Source organism: Cannabis sativa, chromosome 8, assembly GCF_029168945.1.
Source record: "Cannabis sativa cultivar Pink pepper isolate KNU-18-1 chromosome 8, ASM2916894v1, whole genome shotgun sequence".
In the NCBI taxonomy this organism is placed as follows: domain Eukaryota; kingdom Viridiplantae; phylum Streptophyta; class Magnoliopsida; order Rosales; family Cannabaceae; genus Cannabis; species Cannabis sativa.
In genome coordinates, this window is record NC_083608.1 from 31,005,794 (window position 1) to 31,030,744 (window position 24,951).

The window sequence follows — 24,951 nt, forward strand, 5'->3', positions numbered from 1 at the left end:
CTATTCATATGGATGAGGGTGGCAATTCAGATCATGACGCGATTACACGACACGAACTTAGTACGTATTATTGGGGGTTGGGTTGAATTTGAATAACATGATTATTATTTGGATTGGATTAAGTTAAATAATTTATTTATATTCAATATATTATTGAAATTATTAATTTGGGACAGATTTTATAACATAATTTTTTATACTCAAGTTTTACACATTAAAAGGATCCAATGGTCAAGATTTGAACAAATTAGTATTTATATAAACTTAAAAAAAAAAGATAAAAAATAGTAAAAATGTATTAATCAAGTATGTATGCCCCCAAGCGTACTGTTCCAACTTTTAGTGTTGCTCCTGGAGCATTCTCTCAGTATCCTGCCTCAACAACAGCTTCGGCTACTAGTTCTCCAACCAAACAAATCATCTGAAGTAAGAGATCAAGCAAAGGAAGCACATGAATCGATAACAAGAAAGGGAGTAAGACACCCGACTATGAGTAGAATATACCCAGTATACAGAATTAATAGACACCCAAGAGCACATCTACTTGGAAACTCACCAAAATGTCTATCATCGCAAGCCTCCACTGATGATTCTGACACCTCTCCAAGAGGGACCCTAATAAAATATGCGAGTACCATAATGATATTGGACATGATACCAACAAATGTAAGTCCTTGAAGGACAAGAGTGAAAACTTGATCAAGCTAGGCAACCTCCATGAATGGGTAAGGAATCGTTTAGCACAAATGCAAGGAGGACTCATCGGGCCGCAAGTGCCAACAAGGCATTTGGGAGGGTTACTGCAGGCACTAGGTGTTGGGCTTTATGCCATAAATAAAACTCTATTTCAATGTAATTTTTTCTATTCAATTATCAATAAAGAAACATATTTAATTTCATTACTTGTTTAATGTGTTATTTGGTTGATATGATCATCTATTTACTTATTTGATTAATAAATTCATCCAAACCCTTATCACACTGATATTCTTATTTATTGTGTTGTCAACACAGTGGAAAGTAATCAAGATTGTGTGATTAAATGTATTTCTAAATTTATCAGTACACAAGGTTTAACTGATATGATAATCTACAGCGTAGTTTACTTGCACCTTGGATAAGTGTTATGTTCTTTCCAAGGCATTGGTTAAACTAAGCTTGGGTTGGATGTATGGAGTATGCATCGCAAATAACCGATATTGAATTTGGATTAGATATGATAATCTTACCGTAATATCTATTCAATTTAGTATCACCTAGTTGATCCTAGATCAAATGATCTAAATCCTGACATGGTTAGGTTCTATCTCAAGAGTGTTATTAGTGTTCTTTGATTTGTTAGTTAAGCCTACCTTTTGGTCTGGGTGATATGTACATTTTGGGAACACGATAGTACAATTGAGTGGGAGCGCTAATCATAGATATGAAATCTATAGCTTCTATCCAGACATAGAAGTGAAACGATGATTTTCTTCGAGCTTGGCTAAATAGAAATAAATGATAAAGTGCACATTTTGGTGATTATATTAGTTCACTAAAATATCATTTATAGGTGGCTAAGTGTTTTAAGGATAAAATACATTGAAAGGGTGTAACGAAAATTTTGTCCCTATGCAATGTAAATCATCTATAGAGGATCATTAATTATTGAGATTATAACAATGGATAATTAATAGCGTATCTATATCGTGGAACATATAGAGTGTTTTATATAACTGGGAGTGTAATTCCAAATTCTATAGTGGTTCAACGAGGAATTAATAAGTTAGAGAATTTACTTGGTAAATTCTAGATCAGCTTATTGAAATCTCGGTTATATAGGCCCATGGTCCCCATACTAGTTGAGACAAACTGCTTGTAAGACTCAATTAATTGATTTTAGTTAATCAATTTTAATTCTAAAATTAGACTATGTCTAGTTTGTGAATTTTCACTATGTTATGACTTGATTGTGAAGAAATAGTATTTTAGGGTTAATTTATTAATTAAGAGACTTTGTGGAGTCTAATTAATAAATATTATAAATGACAATTTTATTTGATAATTATTTTAATTATTAAATAAATAGTTTTGGCATTTATAGGATTGAAATTACAAAAAGTGGTATTTGTAAAAAATAAATAAAATACTTGAGAAAAATGGCAAAAATCATACTAATGTGGGGCCCAATATGTGGCGGGGCACTTAGTGTCAATCTTACTCTAACTTTATTAATTTTTTATTCCAAATAATTCCACCCTAACCCTAGTAGAAATTAGTATAAAAGGAAGGCTATGGTCTCATTATCCAACTAATGCCTCCAAAGCTAAGAACCTAGTTTTCTCTCTAGGTTTATGAGACCTCTTCCTTTCCTCTCTGAATTTCGAAATCCATAGTCTTCACAAAACAAAATTCATCCATTAATGATTGAGTGCATGCCCACACATAACAAGTGAGTCCTCAATCATAGTATGTAAGCCTATGAAGAATCCGAACAACAAGAAGGAGAATCGGGCTCAGATCTTGGTGATACTCTGCTACAGAAAGGAAACAAGTGTTAGAGATCTGAGCGGAAGGAGTCATTTAATTCTGCTGCAACCACTGTAAGGTTTCTCATACCTTTTATGTGTTTATTTTCATTATTTTTCATATTAGGATGTTAAAAACATACTTGTTGGTAAATCTAGATCCTGGTAAAAAAATATTCCAACACTAGGAGCTCAGGTTCCTCTCGGAGCCATACAAGCAACTCCGACAGTAGTCTTGCTGGCACCTGATCCTAGACAACCTATTAGACAACTCGGTTTTCCTCCTAGGACAAACAAGCATATAGCCATGATATATGGAGGTCCCTATATCAGAGGAACAACTCGAGGAGAGCAAAAACGGTATGTCCAAGACTTGGATCACGATGATGAGGTGTAGGAATTAAATCATTTGCCTATCTGAAGACCCAGACTCATGGACCAAGCCATGACTTTCACAAAAGAGGATGCAAGATCTGTACACTTTCCTCACCACATCCCTTAGTCATATAGACTCCAATTGTCAACAAAATAGTAGCTCACATTATTGTAGATAATGGAAGTTCAGTCAACATTTTGTTCAAGGTTGCATTCTTGGAAATTCATCTTACTGACCAAGACCTGGCCCCATGTAGTTCCCAACTCACTGTTTCAACGGGGATACTTTCATCTCCATAGGAAAAGTGTGTCTCCCAATCACATTCTATCGTAATACTTCTCAGAGAACCTTTAAGCATTGTAATTTTGTGGTCATTGACTATCTGATAGCATACAACACTACATTTGGTTGTTTGACACTAGTAGACTTCAGAGCCATAACTTCCATTCGACACTTGTGCTAAAATTACCATCCCACTATGTTAGGGTAGGAATAGTCAGAGGAGATCAAAAAGAAGGCAGAAGGTGCTATGATGTAGCTTCCCAACAACCAGTCCTCATGGTCTGGGAAGTAGGAGGCGTGAACAAGCAACATGGAGAAGATGTCTTAGACCCCTATGTGGGTGTCGAGAAGATCTTGAAATCAATGGAAGATGTGGAAGAAGTCCAAGTTTTCATCAAATGAAATTAACCCAAATGAAATTTACCACATCTTAAATGTGAACCCAGATGTACCGACCGTGCAACAGAAAATGAGGCTCTTAGACCCAATAAAGGCAGAAGTTCTGAAGAAAGAGGTAAAAAAAAATTCTTGTCTAACATATTTATTAGGGATGTGTACTATCCCAAGTGGCTAGCCAATCCGGTCATAGTGCCTAAACCTAACAGAACCTACAGGTTTTGTGTTGACTTCACCGACCTAAACAAGGAATGCCCAAAAGATTGTTTCCCACTGCTCAGAATAGACCAAATGGTTGATGCCACATCCGAGTATGAGCTTTTGTCCTTTATCGATGCTTAATCCGAACACAACCAGATCAAAATGCATGTCGTGGATTAAGAGCACACAAGCTTCCAGATTGACAAGGGAGTGTATTGCTACTTATTGATGACTTTTGGTCTAAAGAATGATGAGGCCACTTATCAGAGATTCGTGAATTGTATGTTCTAGGACCAGTTAGGGAGAAACATGAAAATGTATGTTAATGATATGTTGGTCAAATCAAAAACCTCTAGGAGTCACTCAAATGATTTATAAGAATATTTTGCAGTAATACACAAGTACGGGATGAAATTGAACCTAAAAAAGTGTACTTTTGGGGTAGGGTCAGGAAAGTTTATGAGATTTATCGTCAGCCAATGAAGAATAGAAGCTAATCCAATAAAGATCCATGCCCTATTGGATACGCCTTCTCCCTCAAAGCATAAGGATGTGCAAATGTGGTTTCTTTTCAGGTCTATGGACAAATGTATCCCATTCTTTTACACTAAAATGTTATACATAATTTTTTAAAAATATATATAAATATGTATAAATTAGATTAGACCGGTTACTTTCACATGTCAATCAATTTCTAATCAGCACAAGTGCAGATTTTAAATTTTTTTAATTCAATCTAATCTGCCGAAATGCGTATATCCCCACTTTACAGATTGGTTTAGAACACCCCTAATTGTAAGATGAATAGAAGAGAACAAATGTATATACTAGTTGTTAGTTGACATATAATATATATTACTAAGGAAATAGGTCCGAGATTCAGGTCGAGCCCAGGGTCGAAATTCGGGTTTAAGTGGGGTCCAAAGTCGAGATCAAAGTTTAAAATATTGAGGAAAGAAATACAAAGACTACAATTAAAAAAAAAAAAGGTAAACACTATTTTAGACCCTTTATTTTGTAAAAGTTAACCCTCTATTTATGACAAAATGGATCCTATATTTTTCAAAATAGTAAAAATAAGACCTTGAGCTCAATTTTTAACATTTTTTTTTAATATAACCAAGTTAAATACAATTCTTAACACGAATAGATACAAAAAATATAACCAATTTTATTATAACATCTCTAAATCGAATTCTTATTAAGTTTTATTTCAATAAAAAATTAGTTCAAAATCTTATTTGTACCATTTGAAAAAAAAATACAAAATCCATTTATCATATAACAAACAAAAAATTCAATTAGTAACTTTTACAAAACACAACCTATTTATTTATTTATTTATTTTTGAAATTGACTTGTTTTTATTTTCAAATTTTGATAAAAATTAGAAAGTGAAAACAATTTATTTTTATCTAGTTTTCTAAATTCTAATTAAAAAAGTATAACACAACACACCCTAAATTAACCAAAACTAATATAACAGAATCTTACCAATAACAATTAGTTGAAACTTGTTGTACCCTACTTTCTCCACTTTACACATTTAAGTTTTATCAAAATACAAAACACTATCTTATGTCAGAAACAATAATCTAAGTTAGTCGGCACATCCATGAATCAGCTTCACAGCCATATAGTTTCTGCCCCTTTCTCTTTCTTTTCTATGTTTTAATAAAGATAAATTGATCAAAGCTTCTAGAAACTAGCATTTTCTAATCTCCACAAACATTCTTTCCTCAGAGGTGAATCCGCAAATATGGCTTTGATAAAGTCTTGAACCTAAAAACAAACAGAATGAAATAATATAAGCGAAAAAGCCAATGGAATTAAAGTATTAAAACCAAATAATAAGAAAATTTCAACAGAAAAATAAATTACAAAATATTGTATGTAAGAAAATTATGTGCTTAGATCCGTATAGCCATACCTCTTTGATTGTAAAACCACTGCTCAGCAAATCTCCACTTTCCCAAGCTGCTGTAATGGATTTTAGAGGCATGTCTAATAATTCTGTACAGAAGCGAAAACAAACATTAGGTTATCATAACATGAATTTTTTCTTTTTTTTTTATATAGGGAAACTCTAGAGAAAAGCATGCCTGCTAATCTACGCATCTTGCATAATGATGGAATGAGATCATCAAGTGTCTGTGTCATGCACTCTTGTAAATTCTCTGTTTGGTTGATAGCGGCCAAGGACGCCAATAGAGAAGATAGATTTTCCAGCATCAAATGAATTAATCTTTGAAGCTATGAACAGAGTATCAGAAGAAATTAGATAGAATGAAATATAGACATTATTTCAAGCCAAAAAAATAAATAAATAAAATTGCAAGTATAATGATAGTTTTTTATAAAACTATACCTGTAATGTTTCCTCTGCTGCCATGTCATCGATAAGTAGTATGTCTCTTGTAATTCTAGAAAATACCGACTCTAGAACCATAGACATGCTTCTCCTGTATGTCGAAGGCATCAAGAGTGGTTCCCATATAATATGCACTTTCTCAAGAATGAAAATAACCTGGTCAAACATATTATATCCACATTAACACCATCAGCAAAAACTCACTGAGAGATTCAGCAAAAAAAGAAAAAAAAAATAAACTCAGTGAGGAAAAGAACGAGAATGCCAATGCAAGAATAATCAAATGATAAATAAATATCTATAAAATTTAAGGTGGTCACGCTACCTGATCGATGCTAAATTTTGAAGATTCATATGCGTGATTCAAATGGGTGTTCTGAAATCCATCAGCACTGTCTATAGCCTAAAATAAATACAATAAATCATTCAGTGGCCTATCACAGAAGATGTCAAAACAGACAACCTGATCGGTTATACAACTTTTATTAGTACATTTCAATATGACTTCACCTCTTTCAAATTATAAATAACTAATTGAATTTGTCTCTGCAGTATCTGCTCTGCCATTACATGAAATCTTGGAGATAAATCAACAAACACGGCATGTTCCTTGATTGAACATGGGAAATCTGGGCGATACTGGCAAAATAAAATAAAAAAAAAAGAAACACATAAATTGGATTCAATAAATTTATTTAAGATTGCATCCACAAATCTAGACAGGTCAAAAAATTGAACTCCATAAAAATAGTTAACCGTGAATCCAACATTATATTAGCATCTGTTGCGCAGCTTCATTAAATAGTTACATACAATAAATAAGAGTGCATGGATGAATGAGCAAGGTGAAAGACTCCAAGATCATACACTGTCAAACATGAAAGTAAATACCTCATATGCAAGCCCAAGAATCTCCTGTGATAGATATAGGCAATCATTATGCATGAGAACAGCTACCTGGTTGATGCCATCAAGCTGTCTTTCTAGCTTCAGAAGTCAAACAAGAAGGTTACACTATAACCATTATTCAATATGCTAAACTGTAGTTGTTAAAGCAGAAAAACTATGAGATCGCCACGGTAAATCTAGCTCTAACAATGAGAGAAGGATTTATAAACTATAAAAAAATAATACTATGTGAGACTTGCCCAGAAATATATAAAAACTTGCAGTTTAGATTAAATTACAACTTTGAGAAACTGGAGTCATTAGAAGGTCATCAACAATCTAACAGCAATCAAATGACCTCATTTCTAACCACTAATGAGGTGTTCATTTCTTTTCTTTCTTTCTTCTTGATAAGACTGTCAGCTGTCTTCAAAAAAGCTGTTGTTGAGATGTCCATAATAAAGGAATGGGAAGAAAGCCATATAATAACTGACAACATCTTATTCACTGGATCATACAACGTCAGCTACAGCAATTTAGAAACTAATGGAAGTAACCTCTCAACTTTTATCACTATCTGCTAGATATGTTCTACATTATTAGAACATCTACAGTTAATTGAATCCATCATTAAGAGATTGAAACAGGAATATGGTAATTGTGGCAAAAATACCTAAGTTATTGGGTTTGTAGCACTTGAGTATCCAAGTTATCTTTTTGGTAGCGAAAGTACCAAAATTATTAGGTACCCAAATTATTTATTTGGCGGCAGAAGTAACCATATTATTAGTACGTTCGTAGCACTAAAGTATCGAAGTTATTTTTTTGGTATTAAGTTTGCCTATGTGATATCGAATTTGCTTATAACTTGGTACTTTTGCTGCCAAAAAAAGAAAAATAACTTAAGCACTAAAATACTGCAAACATAATAATTAAGGTATTTTCTCCGTCAAAAATATAACGCGGGTACATAAGTGCTAAATATATAAATTCCTGGTGCTTTTGCCGCTAAAAAATAACATGAGTACTGAAGCGCTACAAACATTATAATTCACTTGCCGCAAATATCCCAAAAGAAGCTGACATTATAAAAGGAAATATAATCACAACTATCAGACCGCATTAACACAGTCTGTAAACTGTGGACTCAAAGAACCTCTTATTATCATTGAAAACGCATATGCAAGCTAGTAATTCTGTCCATCGTCCTACCCAAAGTCTGAACAGGGAACAAATATTTAGCAGGTACAGTTAGTGAGTTCCACAAACTAACCTTGACTGGTATAACAACTTCATAAAGAAGTATAACATCCCTAGCAGCATGGTAGAATTCCAAAGCGACTTTGGTTGACGACAAACAAACATCCTGCCCATGGGATTAATCAAAACACTCTTCAGAAAAATAATTATGCTTAGTGATTTATTCCATTAAAATTTGCATTGACATGAAGAAACATAAAATATAATCCTTACTTATATTTCTTACATCAGAGCATCCTAACTAATGTAGTAAAGTTAATGCTATCAGCCTAGCCTGTAAGACAAATGGCATTATCATACCTTCATGTATTCAGGTTGTCTAATTTTAAATAATTATCAATTCAATATGCTTATAAAAACACTATTTTAAGAAGCCTCTTATTACTTCTAATGCTCTCCGCAACTTATCCCTCAAATGCTGTTACAATGTGTTCATTCATCGTATGTATGTTCCATAAGTCTTTTCATTATAGAAGAACAATGCAATATCCTACTTCATGACACAATTCTAGTCATCTCCAACTATAGATCCCAGGTATCACCCTTTTTCAAAATTTCCAGCATGGCTGAAAGACTCCTTGATGAGTAATTACAGTTTTTTTTTTTAATTCAAATATTACTCAGTAACTACAATGATAGGCTTCTCTGAAATAAGTATCTTATTCATCCTACTTATAGAGCGGAATTATAGACAGTTGCTGCAATCATGCATGCAACAAAACCCCACTCCATTTCCATTATTTGAATAAACATAAGCTTCAGTTATCTCAAAAATCATCTGATATGGGATATTACTTTCAACTAGACTAACAAAATAATGCCATATGATACACAATCAAACTCCAAATAAGCAAAACAATTATAGAAGCTCGTGCTCATGCTAGGCTGAGTAAACAAACATCACAATATTTAGCAGGGCAGGCCAATCAACTATATGCTAATAAAATGGGCAGGTTCATTCTGTAATCCACACCTTAAGTGTCTGATGCACAAGCTCCATCAGCTGAAGAGCAGCTTTAGATACCACACACCTTTCTGAGAGGAACAGCAATTGCACATGTTCAGAAGTGTTGACAGCCACCCTATCATTTTTTGCATACTCCTGCAGCAAATTCCATTGGTCTAAAGCTAGCATTATGAAGATAACAACAGAAGTAGTGATGTTGATCCTAAATACTCACTTGAGGTATGGAAAAATCACATCGCAGAAGCAACTTTCTAGCATTCGCCAAGATTTCTGTTTTCTTTCTAGATGCAAAGTGAACCTCAACATTCTCTGCATAATCGCACAATCTGTTATCCTTGTTATCAGATTTTGAAATATATGTGATTTCCTTTAAAGCATTTTCAAATTCAGAAGTGTGTTCAATGATCTTCTGAAAGTCAGCAAGTTTTGAATCATCTTGGGGGACAACCTGAAACAAGAAATGAAACTTAAGGTACTCGACTCATGGAACTTGCACCACAAAAATATGCATTTCTCTTATCTTGAAAATATCCAAACAAAGAGAACCATCAAAGTTCCTGTTATAGGACCAACATATTGGAATGCCTAAGAAAATAATAATTTGTCATTAAGAATGGGAACATAAACTAAGATTCTAGACATCATAAAACCCAATTATGAAGACAAACCTTAGAAAGAAAATTTGAAATAATCAAATTTGAAATCCTTGGCCATGTCAATCTCCCAAAACTTTGTATCCAAGATCCATTTCCTAAGCATATACTTTTGCAGACAAACTTGATAGTCTGAATAATTCCTGAATAAATAGTCTCCCCCTCATTCTCAACCTGAAGATTGGCAAAAAATATTTCAGTAGAACACCCAAAACTCACAACAAGCATAATGGTTACACAACCACTTTCAAATAGATAAGCTACAATTGAAGATTTTCCTTCTATTCAATCTAACCACAGAACTAAGTACTTGCAGCTGGCTCGGATGCTTGAGTAAGTGAATGAATGGTCCAGAGTTAAAGCCCCCCCATAAATATATCTTTAGAAAAATACACATTATGCTAGCCAATATATTCAAGCAATCAATCAAAAGCTTAGAAAAAAAAAGAGCAGTCTACCTTCGAAACACTTAACGGAACTATCTTTAATATCGCTCCCGTCAGTTCCTCAGAGTCTTGAACCAATTCTTCTATAAATGAAACAGGCGATTTGTAATTTACAGCCGGAGAGATGACATATTTGATCAACAAATCGGCTACTTTTGCCAGCCCATAGTCCAAAATTCCAATTACCTATCAAAAAAGTAAACCACAAAGTAATTTTCACCACTAAATCCAATTGACACATTGAATCCAAACATACCATAGTTACATAGTTTACACAATCAAATCTCATATCCGTAACACAATGTTCTACTACACACAAGATTCCCATGCTTTAAATCATTAATTTTCACTGAGTAATGGGTGATAAAAATTATGGCATTGTGGTTAACTTACGTCTAAAGCCTCCAGAACTGTACGGAGCTCAACTCTATCAATTCCGCCGTCACTAAGAAAATATTCCACTCGAACTGCATTCGATTCCTGATCAAACCGCACCGCCTTTGCCATGAACTTCAAAAGAACCTCTTGAATCTACAAACCGAAATCGAATTCCTCTAAAAAACACAATCAGAAACTCAAATAAAAATCACCAAGAGCAAATAAATATGAACATCAAATTAGAAACAGAAACGCAATACGATTTCCAAAGAATGAAACTCAATTTCCATTCTACCATTCTCCTGTACCTCATCGAAGCAATCATACCACTCTTTCCTCAACAATCCGTACACCACGGGCTCTCCCTCGTCTACTTGATGATCACCACCATTACAGGTCCCGAGAGCTTTCTTCAGGTCCCTGAGTTCCTCGGCGGCAAATCTCAACCGCTTACACCTCAAGGCCTCCTTTGCAGCCATCAATTTCTCGTTGATTTCTACGATCACCTTCACCAAATCCAACAACTCCCTCTTCGCCCTAACTTGCTGCATCTTCGCATTCATTTCCTTGACGGTGTCGGAAATCTCGGCATCGATCGGGCGGTCGGAAATGGTACTGAGGAGGTTGGAGACATCGCCGGAGATTCGGTCGGAGCGGGAAACGGCGTCATTGGAAATGGAGAAGAGGTTAGAGAAATCCTGGTGGTGAGAGATGATGTAAGACTGGATTTTGGCCTTGATTTGGAGGGAGTGAGATTCGAGACGCTGTATGAGGAGGCGGAGATCGGGTGCTGAGAGCGGTGTGGTGGGGTCACTGAGGTCGTGCGCGGATAGGAGATCACGAACGTTGATTGAGTCAAAGAGGGCGTCCATTTTCGGATGATCCGACGGCTCCAGCTGCCGGAAAGACGGAGAAGATGAAGATGGAAAAGCTGTTCACGGTTCAGAGTATAGTTTATGATGATGACGAGGCTGTTGGGTAACAATGGCCACTGAGTCTGATTCACTTTTTAGGACCCTCTTACCAAATATAAAGCCCAAGTTTTATGTCATCGCACGAGAGGGTGTTAATATTGGAAAATTAAAAAAACAAAATAAAATAAAAAATATGGTAACTAGTTAGCTATTTGGTTACCCAAAGTACCTTTAGGGGCTGATTGGTTCAGTATTTGAAAACTGTATTTTTAAAAACTGTGATTCTGAAATGAAAATCTGAAAACTGTGACTGAAAATATGTTTCTGAAAATATGATTGGTTCAGTATTTGTAAACTGTTTTTGAATTTTAAAATTATAAATCTGTGATTGGTACAGAATTTGAAAATATAACAAATTCAGAATATGTGATTGGTTTAACTGAATTTGAAAACAGTTTAATTTTAAATAGTAATATATGATAACAAACCCCCAAAAAATGTCTATTTATTGTGTGTTTACAATAAAATAAATATATATATATATATGTTCATATATATGATTGATCTAATTATCCAACTATATAAAAAAAAAAAAAAAGACATAATGTTGAATTGATACTTACATTTCTCACATTTTCTACATTATCATCCCTAAGCAATATATCCTTATACATTCTCTCCACAAATCATTTTCACTTATATTTATGTATATATATATATCTCTATATATATTCCATCTTCACTTATAAGCAATAAAAGTAGTCATCTTTATTTTTTTTTTCTCAATATATTTTTATTAAATTGGTCCTAACCAAACCGCCTATTAGATAGCTGTATTGTTGTGTAAAATAAGTTTGATTCAAAGACTTTGACACTCACATTCTCACAAACACATATTAATATACTTCAATTATTACCACCATTTCTCTTCACATTCTCTTTTTCTTTCTTTACTTTTTCTTTTATTTATTTTTCTCTCTTCATAAATAAATCCTTTCTCATCTTTCAAATAGATTTTATTTCTACTTCCAAGTTTTTCTTTTTTTCTTTTTTCCAAAATCACAGAAAAGCTTTTTGATTTTTAGAGCTTTTTTCTTTCTGTGCTTTTGATTTATGAGAAAAAGTTCTCTTCTTTGAGAGGCATAGCAGAAAAAAAAAATCTAAAATGGCAAAGTAAATATACACCTAAAAAGAAGATGAGAAGAAGAAGAGTATACCTTGTATTTCGGAGTAGATCACTGTGAGAATCGAAGAAGAAGAAGATGAGAAGGAGGCGTGTAGCAGCTGATGGAGAAGGAGGCGTTGCAGTGGATGGAGAAGGAGGCGGCAGCTGATGGAGAAGAGAGAAAATGTTTTTAGAGTTTTTGGATAGAGTATCTCAAAACAAAGAAAACTCTATTTTGGTGTTTTCATTTTTACTTTTATAAATTAGAATCTGAATTTGAATTTTATTTTCAAAAATAGGGTACCAATCAATGATTTACATGGGGCCCACAGATTTTATGTTTTCAAATTTAAAAGATTGGATTCAAATTAGAAACCAATCAGACCCTTAGAATCTGAATTTGAATTTGAAACCAATTAGAATCTGAATTTGAATTTTATTTTCTCATATTTTTAAACCTTTTTCTCAATTTTCCTATGAAATAACATTTTTTTTTAAAAAAACTCGAGACCGCAGTCGTCATTTCCTCTCACTCAGTGCCAGCCCCGCGGACGTCTCCGTCCCAGTTCCCACCCTCTCTCGATCTCTCTCTCTGTCTGTGACTCTGTCTCCATGTCTCCCTTTCCTTCAGCAGCCCACTGACGACTCCCACACCTAAGACTCAATCTCGTCAACGACGGCTACGGGTGACAAGCTTCAAGCTCCCACAGGTGAATTCAATATCTTCGTCTTTCTGTGTAGTTTCTATAATTTAGTGATTCAATTTTTTCTTTGTGTGTTTTTTCTATATGATAAGTATAAAATATTTTATGAGCTGAACCTAATTAAGGGATTATTAGTGGAAGAATTTGAGAATTAAGAATGCTTTGTTGTCCAGTGAAATGGGTTTCTGACTGTTTCGTTTGTAAGATAGTAAGGTAAGGATAGTATTTTACTTGGGGATTTTGATAACATTTTAATTAATCACCTACTATCTATAGGTTCAGTATTATATATGATGATATGTATTTTGTAGACATTCGAGTCAGGAGGAAGCTTAGTTTTATTAATTTTGTTATCATTACCATCATTAAGGAAAAAAGTTATTTGGGGTTCTTGCTTTGCCTCTGGTCATGGCAGTAGTAGTAGTGCATTTTCAAATTATGGATTCTTTTGGCCTTATTATTGATTTTATAGCATGTAAAAAATGAAAAAAGATGTATGAGTGGTGACTCTATTAAAATGTATACACATGATAATTTTAACACTGTCAAGGGAAACTCCTTAATGGGTTAATCTTTGTATATTCAATATATGATGTAGTCAACTTTTGGTAAAATAATGTGGCTAAGGTGTTCGCTGAATTGACAAAATGAGAATCTTTGGGGGATGCAACAACTGAACAACATAAATATAAACACCCACACATATAAAATTCTATCAATGGCTCCATTTGTTGTGTTGTGCTATGTTTTGTATTATTAAGTTCTTATCACTTCACATTCCACCAATAAAGGTTTGTGCTTGTCTAATTCTGACATTTATTGCAAGCTTATTTACTGCTCACTGGTTTCTATATTACAATTGTGATTTGAGATGATACATCTAATTTCACTTTTGAGAAATTGGGCATATTAAACTTTACAACTAATATAAATCTTTCATAATTTAAATATAGATGCTCTACTTGTTGTAATATTATGGCTCATTGTTTGGTGCTTTTTGCTCAATTAAACATGAAATTGATAGGAACTCAGATCTGAAAATGGCTATTAAGCCTTCTCTATTGATACTCAAACACAGAAAATTCAAGATAGAAGGAGAAATTTGAGGATCCCTTAAGCCTCCCAATGAATTCTAATGAATTCCTACAATTACAAAATAATTCCACAACCCTACTAATCTCTCTTCCTCTACTTATATCCCTCAAATAGCTAGAAATTCCTATTTAATTCTATCATAGAGCCAATTGTCCTATTTCCTAATAAAAATTGAGAAGCAAGCAAGCCATTGTTTTGTTGCTAATCGCAGGCCCAAAATTTTGGATTTGATGATTTCTATAGGTGTAAGGTTGTATAGTGAAGGCATGTGTATCTTTTATGTTTACAGTGAAGTTTTTCCATTCATTTTTGTAATTAATTTATTATGATATGTTTGTAAGTATAAGTGTAACTTTCAAATACATTAAAGACTTGAATTTCATTGTTTGTTTTCATTATCTATTACCTAAAGAAAAATCACATAATGAAATATTGTTCTTCAATTTTTCCAACCATAGGTATATAGCCTTGGTTATATCAAAACGAACTTAGCTCCTCTCACCATCCAAATTCATATATTGCAGAGCTCTTGCTTCTTTTTAACAAAGGCATCTATTTAATTTTATTTATATTGCTTTACATACTCAATCACTTGTTATTTTTCATGTTTTGTCATTCTTTCTAATTAGTTTATTATGATATATTTGTTTGTTTATACATATATATCTATCTCTCTCTCTCTATATATATATATAGATATATATATTGGGCTATTGCCTTTTCAATCACACTGCATGTTGTTTTGTTTAGGAGGTATTATTTATAGAATGAGTAATAAGATAAAAAACAAAAGTTAGTATGGCAAGTTATTAGAAGAAAAAAAAGAGGAAATAAGAAAAAGAAAAGGATGCTTATGCATTAAAGAATAGTCATGGAAAAATTCCAATACAAATACAACACACAATGGAAGTGTGTGTTTCTCCCACCAATCTTTCAATCTGAAATGATTTAAGAATACAAGGAAACATGCCAATTCCCCAAAGCTAGTATGGCAAGTTGTGGGGGGTAAACTCTCGTTTATTAAGGGTTCTCTATTAGTTTTAAAATTATGAAATCTGTTTGATGTATGCAAAATACCCATTTCCCCCTTCTTCTTTATTCAGATTTTTGGTTATATCTTTGATTTTGGATTAATTAACTTAAATGTTGATTAGAAGTTCAGATGGCTATAATGTGTCTGCATATGGTTGTAAGGTTTTCAAAGGTTCAAAATTAATTTGAGAGTGCTATACCAAAGCTTCGTGCTAATTAATGGAGAAGGAAATCAGAACAGTTATGTATAATTTTGATACGTTCTTGATCACTGATTGTACAATTCTTTTTGAATGGTGTTTCTGTATAATGGAATAGTTTGAAAAACATTTTTGTACCTCTGCATTTTGTGTGTTTAGAGTGTTTGTGCTGAGAAAGTTTCGTAATTTGTGTGGAGGAAAATGAGTTATAGCCTTTTTATTTTGTTTTAAAGTTTCCCTTGTCCCATTAAAGAATATATTCCTCTCTGTTTTATATGTTTTCTTTTCCACTTTTTCTATGTGTGTATGGATTACAAATTGGTGCTTCTAGTTCTAGTAATACTATGATATGAACTAATCAAAGTCTACTAATTTAGGTCTCATCCCACCAACAAAATTCTTAGTTCTTAGACCATAACTTATATTAGTTAGTAGTTTCAGAACTATATAGCAGGTAGTACTAAACAAAAGTTGTTTTCATCAGTTCTTGCATAATGAAAACTTTATAATCATTTTGAAAATTAAAAAAACTTCAGTTGCTCAGTCTTCCTCCCTCTCTCTGCCTTTCTTTTAATTGTGAAGGAGTGGATTCCAGATTTTATTCCTTATTCATTAGAAAATACATGCTTTCAAATTAGAGACGGATACACGGCTGTATTCTCTATCAATCTTAAATATGTTTTCTCCTTTTCAGATACCAAATAAAATAATAATTGTCCTCTTTACATCTTTGCTAGTATACCCTTCACTAATTGACATATGTGATGCATGGTCTTTTGTTAGGATGTCGGCTGTCAACCCTTTAAAGAAACTAGCAAAATGTGTTCTCCTTGATTTGGATGGTACACTTCTAAATACAGGTCAACTTTCTGCTCTAAAAATTGTTTTCATCTCGTTTGTTATGAAGACTTAATTGCATAATAATTCAATTAATGCTTGTTATTTATTACTTGAATGTGTTGTTTTCCTTTTCTTACATTAAAATGCAGACGGCATTGTGAGTGAGGTTTTGAGAATTTTTCTGGTTAAGTATGGAAAGCAATGGGATGGTAGGGAGGCTAAGAAAATAGTTGGAAAGACACCTTTTGAATCTGCTGTTGCCATTGTTGAAGATTATGAGCTTCCTTGTTCAGCAACTGAATTAATTTCTGATATCACACCTATGTTCTCCAATCAGTAAAACTTATTTCAACTTATTCTCCATTCATTTGTCTGTGCCTTCTGCATACATATATTTGTGCTCAAGGAAATCTATTAGCACTTCCTATTACCAACGTTTGACCTTGCATATATGTATATATATATATATATATATTTTTTTTTTGATTTAAGCGTTTATATATTACAACTATGCATAACTTGAGACTTGAACCCAGGACCTCCAATACAGACGCACCCTCCTATGGCCACTTGAGCTAGCCTCAAGTGGTTGACCTTGCATATTTGTTTTATTGTTAATTTGTTATCTAATGACTCTGAAACAATGAGGGCACTTTCGTACCCGTTGTTGTATTATGTTGTATTATATAGTATTATATTTGTTATTGACTTGTGATGATATAAAAATGTGTTACACAATACAACTCAATATAATGCGGTGTAACAAATGCACATTTATTGATAAATTACAGCAACGACTTAATTTTATGTATGCTGAAATTGGTGGTGTATGTGATGTTTATGACTGTGATTGCAGCTGGTGCAATATTAAAGCTCTTCCTGGTGCGGATAGGTTGATTAAACATCTGAGAAGTCATGAAGTGCCATTGGCATTGGCTTCAAACTCTCCAAGAGAGAGCATAGAAACTAAAATTTCCTTTCATCATGGTATTCATTCTCAAAAACCTTAGTATAAGTTTGTTTCTTTTGCCTCTGGTGGAAAGGTATTTTGTTTGATATCTTCAACTTACATGTAGGTTGGAAGGAATCCTTTTCTGTCATCATTGGTGGTGATGAAGTGAGTGCAGGGAAGCCTTCCCCTGAAATGTTAGTTGCAGCAATATTCTTTTCATAGCTTTTGACTTTTCTTTAATGGTTATATAGCACTGAAGATTTTTTTTTTTTTTTTTGGAAGATTCAATATCATAGTGTATGGAAGTTTAATTTGTAGTTTTGCTATTGAAGGTATCTTGAAGCAGCTAAACGGCTAAATGCTGAACCTTCCGGCTGCCTTGTCATTGAAGATTCTCTGTATGTCAATTGACTTATAGTTCTGTCAAATTTTGAATTCATTTTATCTTTTTCTACATAATATTTAAGAATAACCATGTGCCTTGTCACAGGCCTTCTCTATCTCTACTGTTCAACTTTTGCAATTTTGGCTGTAATCAGTCAGAAGTTTAATTCCTCTATGACCAATATGGTGCTTTTCTTTTGTTGCATAATCTTCAATTTTCACAACATGAAGGTCCAAATTGTTTCTATTTTCCTGTTTTTGTTAGTTTTGGGTTGTTCGTTTTTGTACTCAAGATTGGAGTAGATTGTTCTCTATATTAATAACAGGGCCGGTCTTTAAAAACACTTGTAGCATTTTTCAATATAGTTCTATAAGCTATATTTTTGCAAATTAATTTTAAAGTATGGGTGGGGGTTTTAGGCATGGGCCTAGGCCAACCTCACCTAAGTCTAGGTCGGCCCTGATTAATAATAGACTAGTGTTTTTTAGTTTGTAGAGAAGAAAAATAAGAGGTCCAAACAAACTTATCTGTTATAGCAAGACAGCTTTGTGGGAGAAACTTAAGTTCTGGGTTGCTACATCAATTAATTAAACAAAAGATTTTGAAGATCTGTGTAGTGAATGGGAAAGCCTACTGTACTAGTCTTCATGTGTGCTGCTTTGTGGAAGTTAGTAACTTAGGAGACCCATGCTTTTAGCTTTTGAGTCAGTAGAGTGTTTTGTTTTCACTTCTAACAGGTTTTCTCTAGATCTTTTGAAACAATGGTTTTCCTCCACCATAAGCAAGGACTCATGTGTATGTACCTTTTGTTATCTCAGACCAGGTGTCACAGCTGGTAAGGCTGCTGGAATGGAAGTGGTGGTTGTACCCTCCCTTCCAAAGCAATCCAACTCTTTTACTGCAGCGGATGAGGTGATCAATTCCTTACTTGATTTTCGACCTGAAAAGTGGGGCCTCCCTCCATTCCAAGATTGTAAAATCTTTATCTTATATCAACTCTGATTGCTCATTTTCTCTGTAAAAACTATTTCTCATTAATTGCCTTTTTCCTTTTCTGCAGGGGTAGAAGATACTTTGCCGTTGACACCTTGGCACATTGGTGGTCCTGTAATCAAGGGTTTCGGGCGTGGCTCAAAAGTGCTTGGAATCCCTACTGGTAAAGGCTCGCTACATTTCTTTTGTCTAAAAATTTCGTGCTACCAAATACTTGCTTAAATATTTTTATCTGTCATTCTGATCAGTGCAGTTCCATGTTTTTTCTTTTTCAGCTAATTTATCCACAGATGGATGTGCAGCTCTCGTATCAGAACATCCTGCAGGGGTATATTTTGGTTGGGCTGGATTATCAGATCGTCGTATGGTTTACAAAATGGTCATGAGTATTGGTTGGAATCCATATTTCAACAACACTGAAAAGACTATTGTGAGTCCAATTCTGTAGCCCCGCTTGAACTTTTTCTTTTCCTCCATTAATTAATTATATTTTCAATGCAGGAGCCATGGTTGCTACATGACTTTGATGAAGATTTTTACGGCGAGGATTTGCGACTTGTTATAGTTGGCTACATTCGTCCCGAGGTACGAGTCTGTAAGAAGTTTATTTTATTCCCTGCTTAATATTGATTGTAAACTTGAAAAAAAAAAGGACCAAATGTTTGATGGTGATATGAAACAGGCAAACTTTTCAACCCTCGACAGCTTGATAGCAAAGATTCACGAGGACAGGAAAATTGCAGAAAGAGCTCTTGATCTTCCATTGTACTCAAAATTCAAGGATGACCCATACTTGATAAGTTCAGAGGCCTGAACTACATACTCATCAATTTAGAACTTAAAAGGTCTCATCACCCAAATAATAGTTGATCTAGTCTCATCTCAATTTCCATCCCCACTCACCATTGGTTGTTAAAAGCAAACTATTTATTCTACAATGATATGCATTTTTCTTTATTTTCAGAAAAATAATTCTTCCCTTGGAAAATAACATTCTATACGAAACATCCTTATAAGAATAATAAGATTTATTTTAGCGGAAAAGAATAAAAAGAATCAGCTCCAACATCGTAAAGTTAAAAATTGTAATGATTTTGAAGTTGTAATTAGTTATAATTTTGTATGAGCCGTATTAAAACAACGAAAATAGGGCCGTATTAAAAAAAAAAAACATTACACATGTTAACGTAAATTGCAAATTATTTATGAAATTATCTTAAACTATATATTATTTCAAATACTACTAAACGCGCATTGAAATTAAAATTGATCAGATTTTTTTCTTTCTCTGCTCTCTTGTTTTTTCTTTTACATTTTCTTTTCTCTCCTACCTGATATAATCAACTGCTTTGATTTTTTTTTATGTGAATAAATGTGGCATATTGTACTGCTTGTTTCTCTTTCTTTATTTTTTATTTTAAGTTTAAAAAAAATTTCAACCACATATTTATCATTTGAACTCAGAAATTGCAACATTGCAATTTATTTTTTTAAGGTAATTATTTAAACATGTGAGAAGGTTATATTTTTTTGCCACCAACAAAAAAAATAGGTAAGAAAACTATTAAATTGAAATTAAGAGTAACACCAAAGTATCTTAAATAATAAAATAACATAATATAACTTAAAAATTTAAAAAAGAAATTAAAATTTATAAAGTTAACTATGAAACAAATTATATGTTCAAGATGAAATTATTTTGAAAAAAAAAAAAAGCTTTTTTTCTTTAAAAAATTTAAAGAGATAAATAATAAAATAATTATTTTAATATATGAGAAATATATGTTTTTTTTTATTCTTCGAGAAAGGAGGATCAATATATATTTATATATATATATATATATATTGCACGCAATGATTAATATCATTGAAAATCAAATAATGTCATATAGGCTAAAAGACTATACATTCTAAAGGAAAAATAGAAAGTCATTTAACTAAACAAGTTGTTCATCCATTCGAAGATTATGCACAACTAATCCATGTGCAGCCATAGTGGTCACCCTTCTTACATGGACTAGGGACACTCTTGAAAATCTGGAAAATAAGCTTACTATATCCTCTAACAATGAACCAAAATCATTGAAATTAGAATGTCTATTATTAAAAGCAGATACAATTGCTAAGCAATTAGATTCGACAACGTTAATATCAAATCCTGGAGAGATAATCTGTTAGGCTAAAATTAGTCTAAGTTTCGGGTCGTATTTTCGGTTAGTTTGCACTCTTTGTTTCTAGTTTTAGGGCTATTTTACGCTTGATTCTTTTGTTTCAGGTCCTCGGGTATTTAAAGAAAGTATTTACAAGAATTGAGGACAAGCGGTGATAGAATTGAGAAGAAAAACAAACAAGACATTTTGCTGCCTAATCCCGTCGTGACGGGGAAAAACCTTCGTCGCGACGGGGAATGGCAGAGAGTTTTGGAAAATTTTGTTTAAGCCTTCGTCGCGACGGGCAAATCCTTCGTCGCGACGAAGCTCCAATGACGGGATTTTTGGATAATTTCGTAATTTCACGAATTTTAAAGATTAGACTTGGTTTAAATAGAGGGGAGTTCGTGAAAATTGATTTTTATTCAGATTTGGAGCCCTAGAAACAAAGGAGGAGGCTAGAAGAGCAGCTTGTGGCGACCGGGATCAATTGCTTCAACTAGTTCTTTCTCTTCTCTTTAATTTTTCTATGCTATTTTCTGTTTCAATTTTAATTATAGATTTGATTATGGATGTTATGAACTAAACTCCTATTTAGGGAGATGATGATTGTTGATTGACTTTATCTTTAGTTAATGATAATTGTTATTTCTCCTTTCTTGATTGTGAAATTTATCCATATTTATGTTTATTTACATGTTTAAGATTGATCACCTCTTACATGCTCTATGATCTTAATTCAAAATCTGAAAAGTGAGAATTGAGAATGCTAAAATTGGATAAACTAGGTTTTGATGTGAAACGAAAGTATTTACATAGCCTTTGTGACAATTAGATTATTGTGTAATGCTGATTACATGTTAGTCTAATTCATAGATGATTAGATAACATGTAATTTAGGGCCTAAAAGATCTGAAAAAGAGTTAGGTTAATTTTATAATCTGTCATTCACATTGAGAAAGAGAGTAGTAATTAGCATTAACAATTGGATAATTAAATCAACATGATTCTTTTTCCTAATTTCTCATCCTTGATTAAACAACTTTACTGCTTTCTTTAATTTTCTTGTTTATCTTTATTTTAAACTTTATTAAAATTATTTTTATCTGCCAAATAAAATCATAAATCTAGTTTAGTGGTATTCAGTTCAATTCCCTGTGGTTCGACCTCACCTGTGTGAGTTTACTACTTGATTACGTACACTTGCGTATTGTTCATATTTTTCGTAACAAGTTTTTGGTACTGTTGCCGGGGAATTGTTTAAAAATTGATATTACGAAAATTAGATTAAATTCTACTTTGGTTAATTCTTTCTGCTTATTGCTAATCTGTTTCTTTTAGATTGTCTTATTTTACTTCAGGAATTAAAGGTGTATGCGACGTCAAGGACAAAGTGTAATACTGCCGGTTGATCCTGAAATCGAAAAGACCTATAGAATAAATAGAAGAAACAAAAGGCAAGAAAGAATTTCAGCAAGCGCTGAAACAGAAGAAGTCATGGCTGATAATGCTAATGACGGTAATAATGGCGGCAACAACGGTAATAATGGAGGTGCCATTAAAGATCAGGCAAACGGTCGTAGTCAGAGAGACTACATTCTTCCAACATTGACGGGGGTTCAGTCTTGTATAAGACCACCTTCAGTGGAGGCTAATAACTTCGAGATAAAGCCAACCATACTCCAAAAGGTGCAGTCATCAGTCCAGTTTGGTGGACTCCCCTCTGAAGACCCCGACCTGCACTTGTCTAACTTCATGGAGTTATGTAAGACTTTCAAAGTCAATGGAGTTAGTGATGAGTCCATTCGTTTAAGGCTTTTTCCATTCTCGCTGAGAGAGTGAGCCAAGAGTTGGTTGATCTCCTTGCCACCGAATTCTATAGCAACATGGACTGATTTGGCAACGAAGTTTCTGTCTAAATTCTTTCCTCCAGCAAAGTCTGCTAAGCTGCGAGGAGAAATTAATAATTTCTGTCAGCTGAACAATGAATCTCTCCATGAGGCTTGGGAGAGGTTCAAGGATCTCATCAGGAAGTGTCCGCATCATGGTATTGAGAAGTGGATGCTGGTCCACAACTTCTACAACGGGCTGATTGGTAATACTAGAACACTTATAGATGCCGCAGCTGGCGGGGCATTTATGAGGAAAAGTGCAAACGAGGCATATGATTTGCTAGAAGAGATGGCCATGAATAATCAGCAATGGCCAACTGAAAGAAGTCAAACGAAGAAGGTAGCTGGTATGCATGAGGTAGATGCTATTACAAAACTGACAGCCTAGGTAGAGGCCCTTACGAAACTGATAACTGTGCAGGCAAAACAGGCTCAAGTAGTTTGTGAGCTTTGTGGAGGCCCTTACCCCTATGAGGAATGCCTGGTACATGTGAATAGTCTGCCAATGGATGAAGCAAAAGCCATTGGGAATTATTCTCAAAATAATAATTATGGGCACAAGCAACAGGGGTTCTACTAGCAGAGAATCAACCCCAACAAAACCAACAGCAGCCGCAACAACAAAATCCTAGTGGAGGCTTAAATATCCAAGCTGACTTATTGCTCCAATTCTTGATGGAGACTAGAGCCTCTATTGAAACTCTAGAAACTCAGATGGAACAATTGGCTACTCAAGTGGCAAAACAAGTTCAAGGAAATTCACCTAGCACTAGTGAGGCAAAGGAAAAAGAACAATGTCAAGCAATTTCCTTGAGGAGTGGAAAGAGTTATGAGGGACCTAGTGGCAAGCAACCAGTTGAAGATGGGGTTTAGGATCAATAGGCACACACATAGGCACCAAAGGAAAAGAAGATTGCTGAGGGTCTTGCACCAAAAGAAGCTTCGCCTCCGATCAGCATAGATCACCATATTAAAATTCCTTACCCTCAAAGACTCCACAAGAACAACCTCGACAAGTAGTTTTCAAAATTTCTTGAAATATTTAGGAAGCTGCACATTAACATTCCATTTGCGGAAGCCTTGGAGCGAATGCCAACTTACCTGAAGTTCATGAAAGAAATTTTAGCTAAGAAAAGGAAGTTGGAAGAATTCGAAACAATGACACTCATTGAGGAGTGCAGTGCAATTTTGCAGAAGAAACTACCGCCCAAGCTTAAAGATCCGGGTAGTTTCAATATTCCATGCTCTATAGGGGGTTCGGTGGAAACTAAAGCTCTTTGTGATCTGGGAGCAAGCATTAATCTAATGCCATTGTCTGTCTTCAAAAGGCTAGGATTGAGAAAAGCAAAGCCCACAACAGTGACTTTACAACTGGCGGATCGTTCTTTGACTCATCCTTGTGGGATAATTGAAGATGTACTGGTGAAGGTTGGTAAGTTTATCTTCCCTGCCGATTTCCTAATTCTTGATATGGAGGAAGATTCAACTATTCCCATTATTTTGGGAAGACCATTCTTAGCCATGGGCCGAGCATTAATAGATGTTCAAAAGGGGGAGTTAAAGTTGCGAGTGCAAGATGGAGAGGTCAATTTTAATGTTTTTGCCCCAACCGACATTCCTACCTGTTGCAAGATTGAGATGGTGAAGGGTTCTTTTGTTAAAGCTGATAAGAAGAGAGCAAAGCCTAAAGAATGACTTGAACGATTCGGCGTCGTTGGAAAAGATTGATGTGTGGTAATTCTAAAAGTGAACTTACTCTTGTGCAAAACTCTAAAATTAGCAACATTGGAGGTCAATTTTCTTCATTTGGTACAAGGACCTTATTGGATGCAAGAGGTGGACTTGATCCAATTTGAAGCAGTATTGAGGCCAAACCCCTTCTGATGGGGGTTCAGGTAAGTCCT

General features: G+C 34.0%; 2 protein-coding genes and 1 non-coding gene across 3 annotated transcripts; 1 reads left to right on the forward strand and 2 right to left on the reverse strand.

The window, feature by feature from the left end:
* Positions 1-5,222: 5,222 nt before the first annotated feature.
* Positions 5,223-11,841, reverse strand: LOC115701502 (centromere/kinetochore protein zw10 homolog). Its single transcript, XM_030629315.2, has 14 exons — positions 11,034-11,841; positions 10,741-10,878; positions 10,360-10,533; positions 9,917-10,075; positions 9,463-9,696; positions 9,255-9,383; positions 8,295-8,387; positions 7,025-7,120; positions 6,644-6,772; positions 6,459-6,536; positions 6,131-6,289; positions 5,865-6,015; positions 5,693-5,775; positions 5,223-5,544 (listed from the first exon to the last, which is right to left on the reverse strand). Exons 1-14 carry the CDS (start codon positions 11,595-11,597, stop codon positions 5,461-5,463), a joined length of 2,271 nt encoding a protein of 756 aa, XP_030485175.2. The 5' UTR covers positions 11,598-11,841; the 3' UTR covers positions 5,223-5,460.
* Positions 11,842-13,276: 1,435 nt separating this feature from the next.
* LOC115701504 (bifunctional riboflavin kinase/FMN phosphatase) lies at positions 13,277-20,058 on the forward strand. Its single transcript, XM_030629317.2, has 11 exons — positions 13,277-13,514; positions 16,619-16,695; positions 16,825-17,011; positions 17,532-17,662; positions 17,752-17,821; positions 17,960-18,025; positions 18,831-18,985; positions 19,073-19,168; positions 19,281-19,435; positions 19,507-19,590; positions 19,688-20,058. The coding sequence occupies exons 2-11, from the start codon at positions 16,620-16,622 to the stop codon at positions 19,817-19,819; spliced, it is 1,152 nt and encodes a 383-aa protein (XP_030485177.1). The 5' UTR covers positions 13,277-13,514; position 16,619; the 3' UTR covers positions 19,820-20,058.
* A 3,041-nt stretch (positions 20,059-23,099) lies between these two features.
* On the reverse strand, positions 23,100-23,206 carry LOC115715441 (small nucleolar RNA R71). The gene has a single exon (XR_004011312.2). It is a non-coding gene; the product is annotated as a small nucleolar RNA R71 (small nucleolar RNA).
* Between the last annotated feature and the right edge of the window lie 1,745 nt (positions 23,207-24,951).

What these genes read in the sequence shown, in the direction of transcription:
- LOC115701502 (XM_030629315.2), bottom strand. Translation starts at nt 11,597, where the DNA reads ATGGACGCCCTCTTTGACTCAATCAACGTTCGTGATCTCCTATCCGCG. An exon ending in GGTATGATTGCTTCGATGAG is followed by an intron (nt 10,879 to 11,033) that starts GTACAGGAGAAT and finishes TTCGGTTTGTAG; the next exon opens with ATTCAAGAGGTTCTTTTGAA. An exon ending in TTTCAAATTTTCTTTCTAAG is followed by an intron (nt 9,697 to 9,916) that starts GTTTGTCTTCAT and finishes TTCTTGTTTCAG; the next exon opens with GTTGTCCCCCAAGATGATTC.
- LOC115701504 (XM_030629317.2), top strand. Translation starts at nt 16,620, where the DNA reads ATGTCGGCTGTCAACCCTTTAAAGAAACTAGCAAAATGTGTTCTCCTT. An exon ending in TAAAATTTCCTTTCATCATG is followed by an intron (nt 17,663 to 17,751) that starts GTATTCATTCTC and finishes ACTTACATGTAG; the next exon opens with GTTGGAAGGAATCCTTTTCT. An exon ending in TTGGCTACATTCGTCCCGAG is followed by an intron (nt 19,591 to 19,687) that starts GTACGAGTCTGT and finishes GATATGAAACAG; the next exon opens with GCAAACTTTTCAACCCTCGA.